Source organism: Akebia trifoliata, chromosome 6 (assembly GCF_017979445.1).
Source record: "Akebia trifoliata isolate Shusen 1 chromosome 6, ASM1797944v1, whole genome shotgun sequence".
NCBI classification, from domain to species: domain Eukaryota; kingdom Viridiplantae; phylum Streptophyta; class Magnoliopsida; order Ranunculales; family Lardizabalaceae; genus Akebia; species Akebia trifoliata.
Window position 1 is genome coordinate 22,173,206 of NC_141380.1, and position 22,825 is coordinate 22,196,030.

The following is a 22,825-nucleotide window of genomic DNA, read 5'->3' on the forward strand; positions in this document are numbered from 1 at the left end:
CTAGCTATAACTAAAATAGTATTTTATCTATTACATAAATAAATTGAAATGAATATTAATTTGTTTTTAACAATTAACTTTGGGTGATTTAGAAATACCCTCCTTTGTTTTCAAATGAACAAGGGAAAATTACCTAAAGGACCGAGACCCAGGCGGTGGGTCTTTCTTTCAAATAGTCATTAAGTTTTGGGCAGTCTCTTAATAGTTCATTTAGTAAATTTTTATTTTCTTAACAATCTATAGATCTCATCTCTCACATTCTCATGATTGAATGCCCTGACCATTTGAACTCATCTTTTTCATCCAAAAAAATTGAATTTTTGGCATCTCAATCGAGTTTCGAAGACTTCATTCCGTTGGAAATGATTAAGAAGGAAAAAGTAACCATTTTCAATGGGTTTTTTCAAACATTTTGAAAATGCATGTAAAAAAATTCTTTTGGATGAAAATCGATCAAGAATAGTTCTTCTGGGTTGAAATCTCATCTAAACAAGTTGTTTGTCTCAAGTTTTTAGTCGATCTTTTCATGTATTTTAGTCGAGAAAACTCAAAAATTGAAAATTGGTGGATTTTACTAGTGGTGAATTCAACAGTAAATAAAAAAGTGGTGAGTTCCCCAATAATGAGAGCCCATTAAGAAATATAAAAAAAAATTACCAAATGTCCTATCAAGTTACCTTGCAAAACTTAGTGATAATTTAAAATTAAATCCCTCTGCCAGAGTCCTTTAAGTAATTTTCTCAAAGAACATTAGGACTCTTGTAAGAAAATACATTCAATAAAAATAGATGAAATTCCCACTCTCCCTCTTCCATTTAACTCAGATAAATCATTATCCCTATTCCCTAAATCCAGAATGATCGTTCATTCTTAATGTTTGTTACTCAAAAATAAATGATGACCAATGTGTGAACGAAATCCTAAGGAAGACCATATAGCTAAAGTGATTCTATCATTGTTACCTACAATTCTTATTGGGTTCACTTTGTTGCCTTTACTCTTCTCCCCTTCTAACTTTGTTATATTTTCTCTCTTTAACTCATTTTATTATTTTTCATATTTTACCCCCTTAACCCCAAAGAGGGTCGTTTTCATGTGGCTCACTTTATTGCCTTTCCTCATCTCCCCCTATTATTTTATTATATTTTCTCTTTAACATCTTTATACCACTTTATATATTTCATCTCTTACCATCAAATTTTAATAAAACCCCTCTAACTTTATTTTTTTCACTTTTACTTCCAACTCCAAAGATGATGCTCTTATCGTAGGCATGGGCAAACTCTAGTCTATGTAATAAGACACAATAGAGAGACCCACTTGTAAGGGATGTTATCCCTGAACTAGAGTCTTTCCTCTTCTCTCCTTTCAATCCCCCCCCCCCCAATCTCCTTTTCAATTATAATATCCCTCTAATTTTATTAGATTTCCTCTTTCACCCCCTTTTTCAATAGTACACACTCTAGTATATATACGTATAACCTAAAAATATAACTACTCTATAATATATATATATAGGGGGGCGTTCAATGGCCAACTTTTTGGCAAAACATTTTTCAAAACATGAGTTAGAGGTTTTGGAAGGGCTGATTTTTGGTGAGGATGATCTCTACGGTGAGGGGATCATCATCACCAAAAATCAGCCCATTCCAAAACTTCTAACCCCATCAAAAACAGTTTACAAAAAATGGACGGTCCACGATTTTTCAACTTGTAAACATGGGTTAGAAGTTTTGGAGTGGGCTGATTTTTGGTGAGGATGATCTCCTCACCGTAGAGATCATCCTCACCAAAAATCAGCCCATTCTAAAACTTCTAACTCATGTTTTGAAAATGTTTTGCCAAAGAGTTTGCCATTGAACGCTACCTATATATATATATATATATATATATTATATATATATATATATATATATATATATATATATATATATATATATAGGGGGTGGGGGGTGGGGGTGGGGGTGGGGTTTGGTTCAGCAGCCCCGCCCTAAAGTTTGCCAAACATGATGCCAAACATTTTTCAAAACATGGGTTAGAAGCTTTGGAATGAGGTGATTTTTTATGAGGATGATCTCTATGATAAGGAGATCATCCTCACCAAAAATCAGCCCATTCCAAAACTTCTAACCCCATCAAAAGTGATTTACAAAAATTGGACGGTCCACGATTCTTCAACTTGTAAACTAGGGTTATAAGTTTCAAAATGAGCTGATTTTTGGTGAGGATGGTCTCTTCACCGTAGAGATCATCCTCACAAAAAATCAGCCTATTCCAAAACTTCTAACCCCCATCAAAAGTAATTTACAAAAAATGTTTGGCACCATGTTTGGCAAACTTTAGGGAAACTTCTAACCCCCATCAAAAGTAATTTACAAAAAATGTTTGGCACCATGTTTGGCAAACTTTAGGGCTGCCGAACCGCTCCCATATATACACATAAAACCCAAGACTAATGATAATCTGACTCAAAAAATTTCACTCTGTCAACATGATAAGTGCACAAAGAAAAAGAAATATTTGGTTCTATGCACTTACCACATTGACCGAGTACAGACCTAAGTGAGTTTTGTAAGAATATCGCAACTCATAACCTAAATATAACTGCCTAACTGGCGTTTCTAATCCAAGTCCGTGCATTTCCAAGTCATCTGTAGATTTCAATTGATATGAGGATTAGAGCCACATCAACTCAAAATCCAATTGAGTCGAGTTAACTCGGCCAAGTTTCAAGATGGACTCAGACGAGTTTCAAAACATTGGGTTTGACTGTCATTAGATTTTAAATAAACTATAAAAGGGTTTTAAACACATTTAATTAGATGTTGCAATTGAGATCATTTCTCAATCAATTTTCAAACTTTCTACCGAAACTGAGCCCAATCTTGACTCTGCATTAATGATTCAAAATCTTAATCAATTCAAATTCAACGGCACAAATGTAGATATCTTTATACAATTGAACTTAAAAATTATGGTGCAAACCCACACTCAAAATTACCAAACTGCCAACCATTGCAGAAGCATCAAATACTCAAAAACCATTTAATAATTTAACTATGCAAATTACCTCTACAGAATCAAAATTAATTTGATTAAATTATGCTACCAAAATTACAAATATACAACATTCCAATATTACATGTATTTCCTTACAGCTATAAATATTACCAACAAAACTGGAGAAAAAAGAAACATAATAATGTATGGAAGAGCTTGACTCACTGCACTTTCATCATCTTCTTTTGCCAGTCCAAGAGAGTAGTTGGCTTTATCCTCTACAAATGCTTCAAAATAATTCCTGTAGCCTATCGTGTTTGAAGAGAAGGATGAACTTTTAACCTTCAACATTTCCATGGCCTGCTTCCATAAAATGAAGTTGTAATTCTCATCTAGCTTTCCGGCCACCCCCAAACCAAAAAAATCCACACTAATGGCATTTTGTTGACCTTGGTGGAATCTAACATTGGAAATTCATTTTTTTTTTTTTTTTTCTTGAAAAAAAATGTTTCTCTCAAATCATACAGACCCTAAGTATGCATTATTAGAAAGTATCGTTTGTTATACCTGGAACCCAAACATGAATTCCCTTGCTTTCTTGCTCACTTGAACGTTAGGGTGAGACTGGAGCTTCTCATACATAACTCGAGCCTCATCTAACCTGTTGTTACCATCACAATCCAGTGAAAATGACAACAATTAGATAAACTTAGAAATTTAACATTTGTCTCATTTTCATTTCTTCCAGGTAGTAATAGTGATAAACTATTAAAATGATTATCACACATTAGCCCAGAGGAGAAAGTAACACTGGAACTACCATCAATGGCAATTGTCGCCCCATGTGTTCAGCCTCCAGCCCAGCAAGCGTAGGCCCTAGAGCCCTTGTTAGGATTCTCATAGCCAATCTCAAACATCTGAGACCATTTCTCACCTAAAAAAACTCATTTCCAAGTAGCAAACATCAGCTTTGGTCTAAAGCAAACATTTCCCAAAAAATCTCCCATTTTTCCTCAAAATGACCAAAATACCCTTAACGAGGCATCCCCAATCCAACCCAGGAATAGATCATAATATCCTCGGAACTTCAACTTAAGAAAATTCTGTCTTTAGGAACACTTTCGGATAGTTTCAAGACCCCTAGAACTAACTACAGCTGCCTCGGGCCAACATGTGCCCAAAACAAGCCATTGGCCTAGCTACCAGCCACATCAATGCCAACACTACCCTTAACTCCAATCTTATTCTTTCCTCCGTTTTAGGACTCCAATAGCCAGGCTTTGGGCATCCCAACTGCTCCCTAAATCCTCTAGAAAACCAACTTAGATGAATTCTAGGAAAAGATGTAAGGTCTAGAAAAACCATAGAAAAATAATGACGATCCAAACACATCAGAATTCAATCCGATTGAGAACTCAAATCTAAGGCACAGATTCATTCCTATCCATAATCAAAACCGAATTAGGGTCTACATCATTTTTAGATTTGATAGGTAAGTTCAAAAACCTCATCTATGGCTCAGATTTTTTTTCTTTTAGATCGGTAAAGATAATTTATTGAATGAAAAAAAGGGGGTTGAGGTGACCAACCCGGGTACAAAGAAGACGACCAAGACAAAAACAACAAAGCAAAGGAAAAGAGAAAACAAAACAGGGCTCGACCACTGAGTTAGTCTCGCTGTAACGAACACACCCTATCCCAACGCACTACAAAGTCTTCAAAGAAGACCCCCTCGAAATCCTTATAGAGTTTACTCCAGGAAAATAAGATCTCCAAAACCGAAAGAACTAATCCTTCCAACGTGGAGACTTTTCCATCAAAGATACAACGATTGCGATCTTTCCAGATACCCCAACAAATTGCAAATGGTGTCAGGAACCACAAAACCCGTTTAGAAGATGAGAAAGAAGCACCCCACACCAACCAAGATTCCAGAACCGACTTGATCGAACGAGGAAAACAACCCACAATCCCGAATAAGGCCATAAAGTGCGACCAAACATGATAAGCCACCCTACAATGAATTAGTAGGTGATCCACCGTTTCCGCCTGAGATCTACACATACAACATTGGTTTGGCGAAATGAACCCTCTTCTGATCAACTGATCTAGGGTTGCAAGTTTCCCTAAAGCTGCCAACCAAATAAAGACCGAAATCTTCGGAGGAATCTTACCACCCCAGACAAAAGAATGAGGGAATAAAATTGTACTACTTGGAGCGATGCTAAGGTACATCGATTTGACCGTGAATTTCCCATCCCTATTTCCTGTCCACATTCTTTTGTCTATTGAAGAATTATGCACATAAGTAGACTCCACCATAGCAATAAACCTCCCTAACATATCCACTTCCTAATCATTGAAGGTTCTTCTAAACCCAAAGTCCCAGTTAATCACATCATTCTCCACTCTCTTGAAAGTGGACACTGCTTGATTCTTTTTCAATGATAAGTCAAATAAAACCGGAAATGAATCCTTTAGGGGGCTATTTCCGCACCACCAATCTTCCCAGAACCTCACCTTGGTCCCGTTCCCAACCTTGTATTTCACCCTACTCCTAACTGCCGGAAGTCTTCTAAGGATACCCTTCCACACACTACACCCCGTCGCACCTCTCGCCGGACCACTTTCCCACCCAAGTCCATTTACACCATATTTGTCTGCTATTACTTTCCGCCAAAGACTATCCTCCTCCACGCCAAACCTCCAAAGCCACTTCCCCAACAAAGCCGAGTTCATAGATCCAAATCTTCGAATACCCAATCCCCCATTCTTCTTAGGCAAGCATAACTTGCTCCAACGCACCCAATGATGTTTTCTCAAACCATCATTGCCATGCCATAGGAAATCACAACAAATTCTTTCTAATTGAACTTCTACATATCTTGGCAAAGAAAAAAGAGACAAAGTATAGATGGGAATGCTAGCTAATGCATTTTTAATGAGGGTGATCTTCCCACCTTTAGTCAGGAGCTTCGCTTTCCAAATACTCAGTCTCTTTCTCATCCTTTCTACCACCAGATCCCAAATGTCCTTACTAGTGTACCCCATCCCCAAAGGAAGCCCCAAATATGTGGAAGGAAGGGCCCCTGTCTAAAAACCAATCGAGACCACCATTACTTCCAAACCTGCCTCATCCCCAACCGCAAACAACTTGCTTTTACGAAGATTCACTAGGATTCCGGAAATGACCTCAAAACACCTAAGAATGCCACTTAAGAAACTCACCTGTCTTGGGGAATAATCCAAGAAGATTAAGGTGTCATCTACAAACTGAAGATGAGACACCACATTGCCACCATCCCTAGTGGAGTAACCAGAGAGCTCCCCCTCGGCCACTGCCTTGGAAAGCATCCTTCCCAAGGCCTCCATGACTATCACAAACAAAAATGGTGACAACGGATCTCCCTGGCGTAGTCCCCTCGAGCTTCTAAAAAACCCAGTTGAAGATCCATTGACCAAGATAGAAAATGTGGAAGTTGTAATGCACTTCATGACCCATCTAACCCACCTTTCGCCAAACCCCATCCTCCTTAACATATACTTCACCAAATTCCAGTTTACATGATCATAGGCTTTCTCCAAATCAACTTTGCAAACTAACCCCGGAGTTTTAGCTTTTCTACGCAAATCAAATTTGCTATGAGCACCCCATCCAAAATCTGTCTCCCTGAGACAAGCCGGGCCAATGATATCTCTCAACACAGTCTTAAGCCTGGAAGATAAGACTTTTGAGATGATTTTGTAAACTGAGCTCACCAGACTAATCGGTCTAAGATCCCTTATGTCTTTTGTCCCCAACACTTTCGGAATCAAAGCAAGAAAAGTGCAATTAGAACCCAGATCTAGGAAACCTTCTCTATAGAAATCCCCGATGGTTGCCATTACATCCTCCCTCACTATCTCCCAACAGGCTTTGAAGAAGGCTAGAGAGAAACCATCTGGCCCTGGGGCCTTATCGCTCGCCAAACCACCTACCACTCCCCACACTTCTTCCACATCAAACGGTCTTTCAAGCCACCTTTGTTGCTCTAGAGATATGCTGTCAAAGTGTAAGGAATCTAATGAAGGCCTATTCACATGTTCCTCCGTATACAGATTACTATAGAATTCCACCACCCCCTCACACACCTCTTCCTCCCCTACCTTCCACTCATCATTTACTTTAAGCTTCGAGATGAAATTCACCCTGTTGTGAAAGTTTGCTAGACGATGGAAAAAGGAAGTATTTTTGTCCCCCTCCTTGAGCCACTGAACTCTCGACTTCTGTTTCCAACTAATTTCCTCCATCACAGCCAGCCTTTGAAACTCAACTCTAAGATTCACTCGTCTTAGCTTCTCCACGGCGCCCAAACCCCTTCTCTCCTCTCTACCTTCCAAATCTTGTAATTCTAGCAATATAGCACATTTCCTATCTTGCACAGACCCAAACGTTTCTTTGTTCCAAACTTTCAACTTTTCTTTGATAGCCTTTAGTTTTAGCCTCAACCTTTGACCTGGCCTACCCTCATACGAAAACTCGTTCCACCAAGCGTCAATCATCTCCCTAAAACCTTGATGCTCTAACCACATATTCTCGAAACGAAAGGGTGTAGGTCTACTCCTCCACATCCCAGCCACCGGAGAAATAGGACAATGGTCTAACACTGGATTCGGCCATTTTTCCTGAGTAAGCATACCGAAGTGTTCTTCCCAATCCAACGAGACTAAGAAACGATCCAGTGTGCTAAGCTTCATGTTCTCCTGGTTATTAGACCACGTAAAACTTTCCCCACCAAGCGGAAGATCTATCAACCCATTGCGATCAACGAACTCCGAGAACTTACGCATCTGAGGAGTGATTCTAGACCCCCCATTCTTCTCGAAAGAGAAACGAATGGCATTGAAATCTCCCCCCACGACCCACGGTCTGTTCCAATGCTCCTTGATATCATCTAATTCTTCCCAAAATTAATTCCGCTCTCTAGCTAAAGTTGGGCCATACACCCCAGAGAACACCCAGGTAAAGTCCTCTCCAATCAACCTACATAAAACTGACACCGAAAAAGCCCCATTGAGAATGTCCTCCACCACCACTAACTTCTTATTCCACAGTAAAATGATACCACCCGATGCCCCCCACGACGGAAGAGCGCACCACCCAACTGAATTCATTCCCCAAATCTCCTTGATCACTCTATCATCCACTTTTTCTAATTTCGACTCTTGCATGACCACTATGTGAGGTTTATGATGGCGCAGCATGGCTTTGATTGTTGCTCTTTTAGGGGCTGCATTCAAACCCCTTACGTTCCAGGACAAAATTTTAATTGACATTGACATCTACTAAGCACCTTCCGGCTCTCTTCCCTTTAGAAACTCCGATTGGAAAGTCCTCCACCGATTTCTTGAGCTGAATAATCTCCTTCTTCAGTCTTCTATTTCTCTCCTTGCTCATATTTTCAAAACATGACAAGTGTCTCGTAATCTTTAGTCTAGAGAATTCATAATAAAAGCGGGTCCTTGACAACTCCTCCACTTCCCCACTGGCAAGGGGAGCAGCCCCTGAAAGAGGCCATTGTCCCGCCACCCTCTGCATACAAACCTCCACGCCCTTGCTATTCTTTAGGGCCACGCTAACCAGAAGCTGAGCTACCTTACCTTCTTTCCTAACAAACATCCCCACTTTCAAGCCGACTTCCAACAGATTAGCCAATATCTGTTCTGATAAAGTACGAAGATTGTCTTGAAACTCTTTACTGCCATTCCCTAGCTTTTCTGCCACTGCTAGCTTTGTCGGTCTGCACAACTGGCCTCCTAAAATTCTCGCATTACTCCTCTCTGTCACAGACACAAATAGAGGGCTTGTTACCCCTCTCAGGCGATAATCTCTCCACTGGTCCGGTTGATCTTTTGAATACTGTTCTCTCCTATAAAATAGGCTTGCAACAAAATTACGCCCTATCCCACTGAAACCACCCAACGGAGTCGAGAGAACGAAGACCCAAGGTACCCACAAGTTTCCTGAATCTATCGTCAAAGAATAAAGCCAACTCCCCTCTGTCCCTGTGCTCATACCCCACAAACCAGATGGCGATCTTACCTTCGGTTGGCCAGCGGTACCGAGATAGTAAACCTCCTGCTCTTTCGTATTCAGAACTCCTACGTCAAAGCATCTCCGTCCGGCCCCACTAACCACCTGATCAGAATGTCCCTGCTCCTTCTCCAACAGATTAAAAGTCCCTACGGTATCGATGCCTTTCCAGCTCTCAGATCCCGCAGCCCCAACACTTAAACAATCGACGAGATTCTCTGCCTCGGTTACCTCTAAACTATTGATCGAGTCACACGCAGACAGAACAGCCTCCTCGTCTCGCCTGATGCGAGGTCTCCTTCTAATAGCTTTACGAAGAAGGGTTGAATAACGGACCTTCTTAACTCTCAGCCCAAACACCTTGGATCGCCCAGCCTATTTGCTTCCAACCATAGCAGACTTGCCCATGGACTTTTGGGTTTTAAATATGGCTGATTCTCCTAAACTTGAGTCATGAGCCCACAAACCCACATTGTCCAGCCCTATTTCAACACACTAGACCTCACTACCCAGCCCATTTGTAACCTGTTCCTGTGTTTCCTGAAAAGTAAAGCTTCCAACACTTTTAAACTCACTCCCCAGCCCAATATCTACCTCATGGGCCACACTATCCAGCCCATCTGCTGCCTGGTCCTGGTTGATGTATAAGGGGGGCCCTTTAGCACTACAAAAAGCAACTCGGCCCAGCCCGACATCCTCCTTGTCTTGGACTACCTTAGTGATGGGCCTCCGATCTACCTCTTGGGCCCCTGAAGGTTCCCCCAAATCTGCTAATTTTTCTACGGAGATATCCAAAGCCCCTTCCTATATTTCACATTTCGAGCAGCCTTGCCCAGTAGCTCAACCGTACGATTCTGACCTTGCTCCCAGCATCGAGGTTTGCCGCATTTATTACTCCTGCCACTGGAGTTACTGCGGAGACGAAACTTGTCCCACAAGGAATTAATCGCCTTCTTACTTACGCTACATTCTCCTAGGTTTGATAAGCTGCATCCTGAGTTGATAACTCCAGGTCCTTCTCTCTCTTTCACCCCTTCTTCCACCTTACTCCATGAATCCTCCACCTGAACACCTTTATCGACTGAGATCCTAAACCCCTCAACAACACCCTCTTCCATCTTACTGGAAGAAACTACTTCCTCCTCTATTGGCTCCGCACCTTCTGCCACTAGTACCTCGACCCCTACTGAGTATTTGTAGTCGTCAATCCAGAGGTTTAGCCCCCGTGGCATCCTCCATGGGGAAAACCTGACCTTCAACTTCGCGCTATCCAAAATTGCACAACGGAGTGTGCTCGAATCTACCTCCATAAGCCCACCCAATTGATCTCCGATCTTTTTGAAGGCACACCTGCTCCATAAATGAAATGGAAGTCCTCTGATATGAACTCAGGACCCTCCAATTTTCCATTCTGGTTTCAAGGTGTTGCAGTCTGCAAACCAAGGTCGTAAATGGAAGGAAGTATCTCCCACCTTTACCAATCTTCTTGGATTGACTTTCAAAAACGCTGATCTGTTACCCAGCAGTAGTATATACGTAAGGGGTCCCCAATACAGCAATTTTACTCCCAACGGTTGACTTAAAACTTGTTTAACATCTATTAAGAAACCCTCCCAATCAGCCGCCAGGGAGCTTGCCTTGCATATGAAAGCCCACCTCCAAACGCCGAAAGCTTTATCGGTGACTTTCGAAGAATTTCCCCCAGAGCTAGGATTCACCCCCACATCTAGCACCTCAGTAGCTTTCAGATTGGAAATCTGTGGGTTATGAACAACCTCCACCCACGACCTGACTCCCTCTACATCCTCCTTAGGTGTTGCCATCCTCTCTTCATATTGAGTCGACATCTTAAGAGCTAGGCCAACTTCTCCCCAACCATTGCCTCCCAAACCCTCCGGAAACACGATTGCTCGCAGTCGAGCCTTATCAGAAAACCGTTGAAGCTTCAAAAAACTTTTATAACTATTCCACTCCCCCCTGATAACAAAAATCCTTCCATCCTTAGAAAACATAGCTGTAACCAACTTAGTAGAAGCTCTTGCTAAGTCTAACTGCTTTGAAACCCATACAGCTTCCTCTACCTTGAGTTGAATGCTTGTATCAAATCTTCTCCCTCTTTCTATGACCTCTATACCTCTTCCATTCTGATTCCATACCTCCTTGATCACGAACACCTTGCGTTCCACCCTGACCTCCATTAATGTGACAAAAAACGCTCAATTCTTTAGGAAATGAATTCCATGAAAACATGTTGCATCTTTTTTTTAGAAAATAATAAGATCACATAGGAAAAGTGGAAGAAAAAGGGAAATGAAAAAAGCTATGGAAGGCAATTCTTCTAGTTTTCCATATAATCATGCTGACCACGTGATAACTCAATGTTATTCAGTATCCTACGAAAAAAAAGGGTATTATGTTACTTCATTAACATAAGTCTAGGCAAGCTAACAATAGTGAACCTTGAATCAGAAATGGCCAGGTTTACTTCTCATGCCTACTCTTTCAAATAACCTAACTCGGATTTTGAAACCTGGTTTCTTTAAAACACAAATCAAGGATCAAGATCCTAAATACATGCTCCCAAAGGTTATAAAAACTACACCCACCCACCCTCCCCCCAAACCAACCTTGGACGTTCAAAGCTGAATAAATCCATTCCAGGTAGCTGAAAACTCTCTAAAGCCTCCAGAAATTCTGTTAAAACCCCGTGACTCTTTCATTGATAACTCATGATGTCATCATTAGTATCATAGAATCCTTAGTTGGGCAAGGGGATGTGATTTCTTGGGGTTTTGGTTTCAGAAGAAATTTTAGTGACTGGGAAGTGATGGCAGTGGCTTCTTTGACAAACCATGTGGTGGTTGCCCCCTTGATATTAGAGGAAATGATTACCGGATTTTGCACGGAAATCGAAATGGAGTATTCTTTGTTAGATCACTTTCCTCTTCTCTAGTAGACTGGAGTTTGCACCCTCTCCAGTTCCCATGGTTTCTATTTTGGGTCCGAAAGTGTCATCTAAGGTCGCATTCTTTATTTGGTGTGTTGTTCGTGGAAGAATCCTAATTATGAATCAAATCATTAGTTGTGGCTTTCAAAGACCAAACATGAACTACATGTGTAAGGAAGCTGAGGAATGTACAGATCATTTTTTTATCCACTGTCCCATTTCACACATGTCGGACAATATCTTGGACATATTTGGGTTGATCGGTTGCATGCCCTGCACCATTCATTCGTTGTTTAGTTTTTTAAGCAAGTGGGGTTCCTGTTTTAGAGGCTCCGGTAAGTCACTTTGGATACGTTGTTTTGTTTTTTAAGTGAGCGGGGTTCTTGTTTTAGAGGCTCCAATAGGTCACTTTGGAGTATGTTTCAGTTCGTTGTGTTGGGGTTTATGGAAGGAGTGCAATCAGTGAGTGTTCGAAGGGAAATCTAAAATGCAAGTCTTATTTTTTAATACCATGTGCCTTGTATTTGTGAGGTGTAAATTTTTTCAAGGAGCTTAGAGGAATCTTCTTTGAGAACTTCATAGGAAGATGAGAATGGATCTATCACTTGCCATTAACTTAGTCGTCGTATTGGGGATCCTTATGTTGTATTTGTTGGTCATCTCGACCACCCTTGTATTATTTATAAAATCTCACTAGTCAAAAAAATGTAGGCATGTCACAAAGTATCATAATAAAATGTATCTTATGCTGCAAGGAAATATTTTCTTTTTCTTTTTATTTCCTTCTTTTATTTAATACAAAAAATAGAGTTACATGTAGGCATATCGCAAAAATACTATATAGAATGTATCTCCGTGGATGTGCTGGTGTTCCAGGCTTCTAGAAGGCACCAAGTCATGGATCTTGTATTTGTGTCTTACCCTGACACATACATCAGCATTATTGTTAATTAATTAGTAGGTATTAGGGTCGATAAAAACATTCCAGTTTCTTTGTGATGTGCAGTCACTCTAAATGCTGTTTACAGTCAAAGTTTTATACAGAACAAAACTAAATCTTTTTATAGATTACTAAGAAAATAAAATACTCAACAGGAAAGCAACAATAATCACCCGGAATTATTTTCTATGATAAAAAAAAATGTAAATATATACCTACTAAGAGAATCTTGACAAATAGACCATTGCAAAGCAGCTAATCCATGAAGTTCACTCTGCATAAGAAATGTTAAGGAAAGTGAGAAAAAGAAGTAGAATGAAATCCCATACTAAAGAAAAAAGCTCCAGTTGGGGTCCCCTAAAGTAACATTGAAGTATATAGCCTAAATGTTGGTAGACTAAAGCCTAATCTCAAGATATCAGGATTTCCGCATTTGATGGTTTACTATAGGTTACTTTAAGGAACAAAACAACCGAAAGAATTTTCAATTTAATCTCAGCATAATATCTCAGGAGTCATTAAACAACCTTATCATTACACTCCGATAACCAGCCAAAAGGACTTTGAATGTCCATTCTTGTAGTGTAACGTAGCCACCTCATTGTAACATTCCAAGAGGGGTTTATGCAAATGATTTGCTAGGCAGTTTCAGTTGAATGATTACCATCGAAGGATGATGTGTTGTCACTAGCTAAGTTAATTTTCATGTTAGAAAAAAAAAAAAAATGGAGATTAGTTTTTCCTTTTTAGGGGTAACCATTTTTTTCCCCTTCTTTTCTTGCTAACAAGTGTGAGTATTATTTACAAAGATGAAATAATTTACGAAAACCCCGAAAGCTGGGGAGTACCTATCAAGGCCTCACAAGGAAAACACACACACAATAAAGCTGGAAAAAAAAATCTCAACCAAAAAACTCTTACAAACAATCGTGTCCCATCTAAATACAAGATTTTCAAAAGGAAACCTTTTGCAATCCTCGAACACAGTTGACAAATGAAAGTTAAGGCCTTTACATTGAGAATATTGCTCCAAAGCTCCTATGGCAAAGGGAAGAAATCTTCAAAGGACATTAATGCGGAATGCAAATCAAGTCAACGATCAAGGATTCTGATGAAAAATTTGTAATTGTTTAGGTTTTCACATAATTGGATCTAGATTTATTTTTTCATCATTCGGGATTATTTTATATTAGTTATTTTTTTTTAGTTTTGAGTTGTTTTAAGATTTTAATTTTATGTTTTTGGACTTATTATGATGTTTTATTGGTACATGATCTTAGTATAATATTTAGGCGCAGTTAAGTTTATTAGGGTTGGAAAATTAGGAGAGAGAAAATTATGAAATTAGGTTATTTAATTAGAATTTTGTTTGATTAGGATTTTTGGATTTATTTTATATATATATAAATTGTATTAGGATTTTGTTTAACGAAGAATGATAGGTAAAAAGAAAGCTTGAGCTTGATCTTCCCAAAAAATGGGTGGGGTGTAAGGCCCATTTGGAGTTACTCCAAGATAACATTTTTTTTCTCTATCAATTTCCCTATTTCTTTTTTAATCTTTTATTTTTTTCTTGATTTTCTTTTAATTCATTTTTCTTGATTTTATTGAATTCTTTATTCTTGAAACCACTTTCTTGAATTCTTGAAAACCTTTCCCGCAACCTTTAACATTTTCCTCAATCCTTAATCACTTCCCCATTATCTTATTCTTTAATCTTTACCCTACAAACCTTAACCTTTAATCATTTCCTTTATCCTATTGAAAATATAATAATTTATAAAACTTTGCCCTTTGCATTTAAATAGCCAATTGGGATTTTGGAAACCCTTTTCCTATAGCCACCCAAATTCTAAACCCAGTTCTAAATCCCAAATTAGATCCCCTAGCCACCCTTTTTTTCCTCTTCTACCCCCACCGTCCTGCATCCAAGATTTGATATCAGAGCTAAACCTGGAATAGATAGAAATGATATTAGAAGTCAAAACCTTGTTTTATCTTCGGGGAAGTTATTTAAATCTAAATGTACACTTTCCATCCCAAATCTAGGATCTCTTGTCTGAAACAAAAGAATAGATTAGGACACTTGATCCATGAAAAACAAAAATACAAAGCCAAGCTCCCAGTTGTGATGGGTAAAAGTAAAGTATAGGTGATCAGATAAGGCCTTGCTCATGTGTTGTGAGGAGTTAGAATAGGGCAACTCCTAATTTTGCCTCAACCAAGTTTATGGCTGTTTGGACAGTGTGGCACTAAAAGAGACAGACAGACGGATATTGCATATGCAGTTTGTGTTATAAGCTAGTTTATGCATGCTTATCTAACCCAACATCTCAAAGCGGCATATCGTATCTTGAAGTATTTCAAATCTTCTCCTGGTAAGGGTCTGTTATTTAAGAACTATTGTGTGATAAGATAAGTGTTGTAATGGAAGATACGCATGTCAGGGCAATTTTTATCTCCATTCGGGATACATAGGTTTCAAAAAAGGTCAAATGGATCTTCATAGGAGTTTATGGGGAAGATGAGCAAAAATACTAGAAGTCAATTTTGGGAAGAGCTCGATTACATGATGGGTATATGGGATTGCACCATGGTGTCTATGAGGGGATTTTTATAAGCCTTCTCAAGTGGGAAAAAAAAAGGTGGATAACAGGCCTCGAAGAGCAAAAAAGGAATTTAGGGTGTTTGTACACAAAAATGGCCTAACGGATGGCTTGAGATTTTCCAACTCCCAATCTATTCTGCTGGTGCATCAACTAAGACATGATCTTCTTACAGTTTCTAATGCATTAAATGCTAAACATGATATTAATTTTGACAAATTTTATCGAAATATTTCCATTTCCTCATGGCTTGACAGGAAATTCCACTGGTAATTTCATTATGAACATATTTCGGTAAAAATAATTGTTCGCATGAAATATTGCAGTTAACAGTTAATTATGGCAGAAAAAGTAAAATCTCAGCTTTAAAAATGAAACAATTTCGTAGAATTCTTTTTATAAGTAAAAAATTCCATGTAAATATTTCAATAGACTGCAAATTTTGATAGAAAAATATTATTTGTTCACAATATTCTGAAAATGGTAATAAAATTTGTAGAAATAACAGAAAGTACAACTTCTTGTATAAGGGACTTATACACTTCACATTATGTTCTTTATGATAAGAATTATGATCGGTAGCTATCATTTTGATTTATTCTAAATAGACTACCATGTATGTTCATATTCAAAATAGTTGGATATATTTTTTTTTATAGGTAAAAGAAATATATTAATAAAGACGGAGGTCAAGATGACCAACCGCAAGTACAAAGGGAACCCAAAGGGACTGTTATGTAGGGGATGAAATAAGGTGAGACAGAACACTGTTTAGGAAAGATTTCAAGCTTTGGCTTGAATTCTTTAAGCCTTTTAAGGTCAGTGCCTTGGTAGACCTAAGTTCTGATTAGGCTGAATATATAGTGCTAGAAGTAGGGTTTACTAGAAACTGTCAAGCTATATGATAGTAGATGTAAGCATGCCTACTATTTAGAGCAGAAACAGAAATCAGAAAACTTAATAGGTGGTTTGGAGGCAAAGAAGATAAATGGACTAAACCACACATCCCTCTCACTAAAATGCTAAGTTTCTACTACACCAATCAATAATATTGGAGAGATGTCTCACCTCTGTAGCAACTCGGAACTTATAGAGCATTGGGCGTACCCCTTGTACACATAAACTAACTCAATAATTTTAAAATACTACCAACTGTACAGTGCTAGAAAACATTAGGACATCTTGAGAATTTATCTTGCTCGTGAAAGTCAAGAGAAAGTCGTCAGAAATGAGATTTGCAACCATGCAAGCAACACAATCAATATAGAGCATACAGGTTGTGAAGAATTACCTGAAAAGCCAATCCCTTCATCACTTTCTCATAATAAGGTAATGCTTCTTTAAGCTTCCCAACACCCATCAAGTAGTCACCATCCCTCAAAGCCTACAATTGCAAACCCTGGATAATTAGGAGAGCCCTTTTATAACAACCAGGAAATATGAGATAAAGGATGCATCTCGAGTTGTAACATGAAAAATTATCATTTATACCAAGCATAGTCACCTAGTCGGGGTTCGAGAATAAGTCGGCAAGGGAAAAATTCAGTAAAATCAGGAAACATCAGAAAAAATTCGGGAAAAATTGTGCTAAGTTAGGGCTATGTAATTGTTCCTACTAGTGGGTGTTCCTATATTATATCATTAAGTTCCATATTAAACTAGAATGGTAGATCACCAATTCCCATATTAGTATCATTTATGCATCCACAAACAAGTAACCACAGATTCACAACATATTCAAGATTCATACTATTCAAAATATTAAAAAAGAAGAAAATTTTGAGTCCGAATTAGGACTCCTTAACAGATCAAAAACATCAAATCAATGTCACTCTCATTTGCATCCTCATTATTTTCGCAATACTCGTGATTTAACTGCGAAGTTCATAAAAAGTCGTGTAGCATTAAAAAATTGTGATTAAATCAGGGAAGGAAAAAAATCATGATTTAATCGTGGCTTTTTCAATAAGTCGGAGACTTTGGTGAGTAGGATATCAAGTACCAACTGCCCATTACTATTTATTTTGCATGGATTCTTCTTAACATTTGTCACTTATAAGTACCTGTGTTGATTCCATGGATTCTGGTGTGACACTTCTGGTTTCTTTTTGGGTAGTTTTTTTCTCACTTGCGAGATATTATTCAACATTTTTCTGTTGGTTAAAGGTCTGAAAACACCATTAGCAAAAATGAAAACAGGTAGGACTTTAGGACTGGATGGTAGTCCAACAAAATTATGAAAATGTATGACAAGTATTGTATTCTCCTAGTTGAGTATTTCAATAGCAGTTTAAAGACTAAAACGAAGTCTGGTGAATGGAGAAAAAGCATTGCAGTGTCTATATATAAGAATCGAAGAGACACACAGTTGTACCAATTATCAAGGTATTAAATTTATGATCCACACAATGAAATCAATACATCCTAAAACCAAATTGGTTTTATGACGGTTACATCAACTATCAAGCTAATGACTCTACTAGGACGAATCTCTATAATTATTATTGACTTGGAAAAGGCACTTGACAAAGTTCGTAAAGAGCCAACTTGGAAGGTATTGGGAAGAAAGTAGTCCCAAATGGACATATTGACATAATTAAGGACATGTATGAGAGGGTTGGGACAAGTGTGAGAATAAACAGAAAGGATACAAATGAGTTCTCATTTACAAATGGTTTGCATCAGGGATAAGCATTGAATCCCAACTTTGTTTTGTTTTAGTTATAGATGAAGTAATTGCTCATATTTGAGAGCACATACCTTGATGTATATTATTTGCAGATGATGTAATGTTAGTTGATGGGACTAAAAAGGGGGTTGACGAAAAAATTGGAAACATGGAGATAGGTTTGAAGTCCAAGAGCTGATATCACAAGATCAGTTGAGATAATCCCATCACTAGTGAGTTAATCTTGAGTCCTCTCTTGAATTCTAAAATTTGAGATTGTGAGCCCAAGCTTGTCTCCCAGCTTGGTAAGTCCTTAAGTCTTTTATTTTGTATGTTTACTAATGTTGAGCTTGTAATCAGTTTGTTGTAAACTTGTAGTCTTGTTTCTCTGTGTCCCTACTACTTTTTAATGAAGCATATTGTGTGCGTTCATGTGTAACTTTATTCTTCTCTACTAGTCATCTTCTCCATCCCAAGTCTTCTATTGTTACTATTTATCTTGTTCACCTTTACTGTCTTAACCCTTGTGTTATCATGTGTCCATACATCCAACCTTGGTTTACTTTCCCTTGTTTGCATACTCTATATTCAACCCAGTCGATTCCGCTCAACCCTTACTAAGACTTAGACTTGACTGTTGAACCCCCGTATGCAAATAGACTGTTGACCTTCGATAGTTAGGTGGCAAGGTACCTAGTATTCATTTATAAACCTTTCACATATTATGTTCAAAACATAGCGGAAGGATGTGTTACGTAATTAAAAAAGTTAAGGGATTTAGCTGACAACCCGATTGCAAAAATGGACTTTTGATGTGAGAATTCTATCACCTCTGACTTAGGAATTTAAAGTGAGGGAGTATGTAAATCTGAGTCCATCACCTATCTAAATGTTTTCATTTTTCTACCACTTGCGGTGGCCCTGCTTGGTTTAGATAGTTAATAGTTTAGTTTCTTAGGGTCCTCTATCCATTTTAGCCTTTTCGATGTCTTGGTCTCCCTTCACCCTTGTCCACTAGCCCATGCTCCCCGTGTTGTCGTTGCCCTCCACCATTGTCCACACACACACAAGTTGCTATAAAAAGGGCATGCATCAGCTATATGCAAATTGAATTTGATTAGACATGATAACTGGAAAGAAAAGAAAAGAAAAAAAAAAAAAAAGCCATACCCAATAAGAGAAGCTTTCAAACAATTGTCTCTCGAATGATTGATATGCATCGCTTATTTAAAATTGTCCATAAAAAATTTAACAGCTAAAAAACATTTAGTGAGTCATGCACGATACTCATGCTATAAGCATAGAGACAAAAAGGCATTATTCATCTTTACCTTCTCACTCTCAGATTTTAGCTTTGCATCAATAATTAATCCCGACTTTTTCTTGTAGGCTAAAAGTAATTGTCTAGTGCGTGCCTCTTTAGCAGCTTTGTCCTCTACCGTTTCAAGCACCTCCCCTGGGCGAATAACTCTACCACCACCAAACTGAACACCATTAAGAAAATATTTATAGGTAAATAAGCCAAAAAAGAAATAAACAAGAAAAACATGAATGATGTTACATCCTACTAAATATGAAACAAGAAAAGAAGTCTTCCAAATCAAAAAAGTTTCCATAAGAGACAATAATATACAGAAAGAAGCGAAGGAGATAAGAAAGGAAAACAGGGCACATAGAAAAAGCATAAATGAGGTCAAATCCATTGGGAAAAAAAAAATTTTGACTCCATCCACCTTTAAATGCAAGTTCAATATAACAATAATCAACATAGTAGGTGACCAATCAAAAAAAAATATCCAAGATAGTAGGTGAATACATTTTTAGCTAAAATAACTTCCTTGGCAATGGATAAGATAGGCTCCAATTATTAATATGGCTTTCCAGCAATTAACTACAAAATAGTATGTGGTAAAAATGCCAGCGTGTGAATGTTGATACCACAAACTAGGCTTCAAAACCCTTTGTCACCCATTATAATTCTTGCTTACCCAAAAAGATTAATTTTCCTTGGTTCTAGTGATGTAAATATTGATATTTGAGTGTCTGACATTGAAAAAGGTGTCTAACACGACACTCTGGAAAAGCCTGAACAGAGCTACACGATACATCAAGGCACATGTGCTATAATGTCATAATCTAGATATATTTTAGATTAGAATTTCAAGAAAATTTTACAAAAAAAAAAACTGGTTCACTGTTGCTGATTATACTGGTTCTCTTACAGACAAGAAATCTAGCTCTGATTTCTGTACTTTCCATGATAGTAACTTGAACTCATGAAAAAGTAAGAAATAGAATGTAGTTTCCCGTTCTTCTATTAAAACTGAGTATTGGACTATGGCCCTTGGCACTTGTGAGCTTATTTGACTTAGATCTTTACTGATGAAGATTGGATTTCTTGTCTCTAGCTCTTCCACTTTATTTTGTGATAATAAATCTGCCATCATGCTTACATCTGACTCAGTTTTTTATGAAAGGTCCAAACATATAGAGGTTGATATTCACTTTCTCTGGGAGAAAGTTCGATTTGATGCTCTTCAGACAGTTTTTGTAACTTCTTCAGATCAGTTTGCCGAGATACTTACGAAGTTTGTTGATCCTTCTATCACTAACTCTCATCTTGTCAAGGTGGGCTTAATTGATATATTAACTCTAGCTTGAGGGGGAGTATTGGAAATAATGTTTATGTTCAATATTTTTCTATTATTTCTATGTAAGGGCATTTACGTCCATTCACTCTTTTATTAATATATATATATATGTCAAGCTCTCACTATGAGACTTGACAATTATTTTCAATAATTCTTCTAAATTGAACTATTTTAAGACAAGGGGGAGCAGGAGCTACCTGCTTGGTAGAAGCTTCTTGCTACTAGGCACTAGATTCAGTAAGTTAGTTTATGTTTTGGAGAGGCCAAATTGGCCATGCAAGCTATATTTGCATTTTGCAATTATTGATCAAATCCAAATTATGAAAGTGGTTCGAATATATAATCAAAGTAACAAACCCCTCTCTAAGAATATGAAGAATGATGTTAAATCAAGAAACACAAAAAAAAGGCCTCATCAGTAAAAAGGGTTATGTTCTCTAAGAATAACTCTGAATCTGATAAATATTATACCGTCTTAGAAATGTTGCTAGGTCTTGGAAAGACTCCCCATGTAGAAACCTTGGGCTTGTAGAGATCTGAGTCCTCTTGCATGGTTGTCTCTGGAATTAATGACTTTGCAGGTCCAATTTTGCTCGTATCCCCAACAATAAACTCCACGTCAGGAATATCCCCTTCTGGAAAAGAGTCTACTAATGGAACCAACCCTGCTGGCAATCCTTTCTTCTTTTTATCAGAAAAATCAAGGCCCACAAAATCAATATTGGAAATCATCGGTTCTTCCTTCTTACGTGTCCTTTTCTCAACAAACCCATCTCCCAAATTCCCCGCATTTGCCTCCTCTAATCCTAAAACACAAATTATACATAAATTTCACTCCTATGTCTTCAACCCAAAATAGCCCATTTGTTCATCAATAAGCTAATACCTAAATAACAAAAGAATTCTAAGCAGATTTTCGATTTTCGAATTTCGACTTCTATTGCATTTAAAAAGAATTCTTTGTTTGGGTTGAAAGAAATGAAGAGAAAAGAAACTCATTAAAAGAAAAGAAAAGAAAAGAGAGAAGAAATCCAGTTTCTTTCCATCTTATTTGGTTTAATAATAGAAAAACTTAAGTTTGGAGAGAAAAAAGGGTAGAGTTGTAATTTTTAGTGCTCTTATTAGTCATGAGCATTTCTTCTCTCCAAATGAGGAAAAACTGGCCCGTTTTTCTCTCCATTATTTCTCTTTTCTCTCCTCACTCAACAATTTATCTCCATTTCTCTCAATCCAAACACACATTCTATCAAAATCAACAAAAAATGTGAATAGAAATCCAACACTATTCCATAAAATACCTGAATCTTTCTCTTTTTCCCCAAAATCCTTGCTTTTAGCAACAAATCCTTTGTTCTTCTTGTATTCACTGGCTCTCTTCAATGCTAGCTTAACTGAATCAGGAACTTCCTCCTTCCCAATTTCAATTTCGACAGATTCTAATTCTAGGTTTTGATTTTGGTTTTGGTTTTGATCTTGTTTTGGAATTGAGTCTGATTGTATAGATTTCTTATACAACTTTGCTTTTTCAAAAGCAAGCTTAACTGATTCAACTTGGGAGTGTGTTGTTTCAGGTGAATCCGTAGATTTGGGCAGAGAAGAAGAATCAGAGTTGGAGTCGTTTAAAGATGCAGATATTTTAGTGTTTCTGACGGAGTATGAGTTTCTGAGTTTTGTTGATTGGAGATGATCGGTTCTAGGAAATGAGACGCCATTAATGGAGCTTAGAGAGGAAATCCATGAAGGTTGAAGGATGGAAGAAGCCATGTTAGATTCAGTGGTTCAGAATTAGGGTTTTTAGGAGTTCAAGAAACATCAAGACGAGCCCATGGCGATGGTACGGAGCATGTTTACTTGGTAGTCTTGAGATAAAGCTCTTAAATCCAGTGGTTTTTTCAGGGGAAATCGCCATGTTATAAAATAAAATTTGTGTAAATTCTCAT

At 37.9% G+C, this 22,825-nt stretch overlaps 1 protein-coding gene across 3 annotated transcripts; it reads right to left on the reverse strand.

Moving 5' to 3' along the window:
* Positions 1-3,073: 3,073 nt before the first annotated feature.
* Positions 3,074-22,825, reverse strand: LOC147400411 (cytochrome C oxidase subunit). 3 transcript variants are annotated; one of them, XM_086446090.1, is made up of 7 exons: positions 22,184-22,824; positions 21,357-21,691; positions 19,566-19,718; positions 16,858-16,950; positions 13,176-13,234; positions 3,568-3,661; positions 3,074-3,360 (listed from the first exon to the last, which is right to left on the reverse strand). In XM_086446090.1, exons 1-7 carry the CDS (start codon positions 22,647-22,649, stop codon positions 3,139-3,141), a joined length of 1,422 nt encoding a protein of 473 aa, XP_086302216.1. In that variant the 5' UTR covers positions 22,650-22,824; the 3' UTR covers positions 3,074-3,138. The 3 variants fall into 3 exon arrangements, with proteins under 3 accessions (XP_086302216.1, XP_086302218.1, XP_086302217.1); XM_086446092.1 differs by lacking the exon at positions 3,568-3,661 and having other exon boundaries at positions 3,208-3,360; XM_086446091.1 differs by lacking the exons at positions 3,074-3,360; positions 3,568-3,661 and adding an exon at positions 12,803-12,942 and having other exon boundaries at positions 22,184-22,825.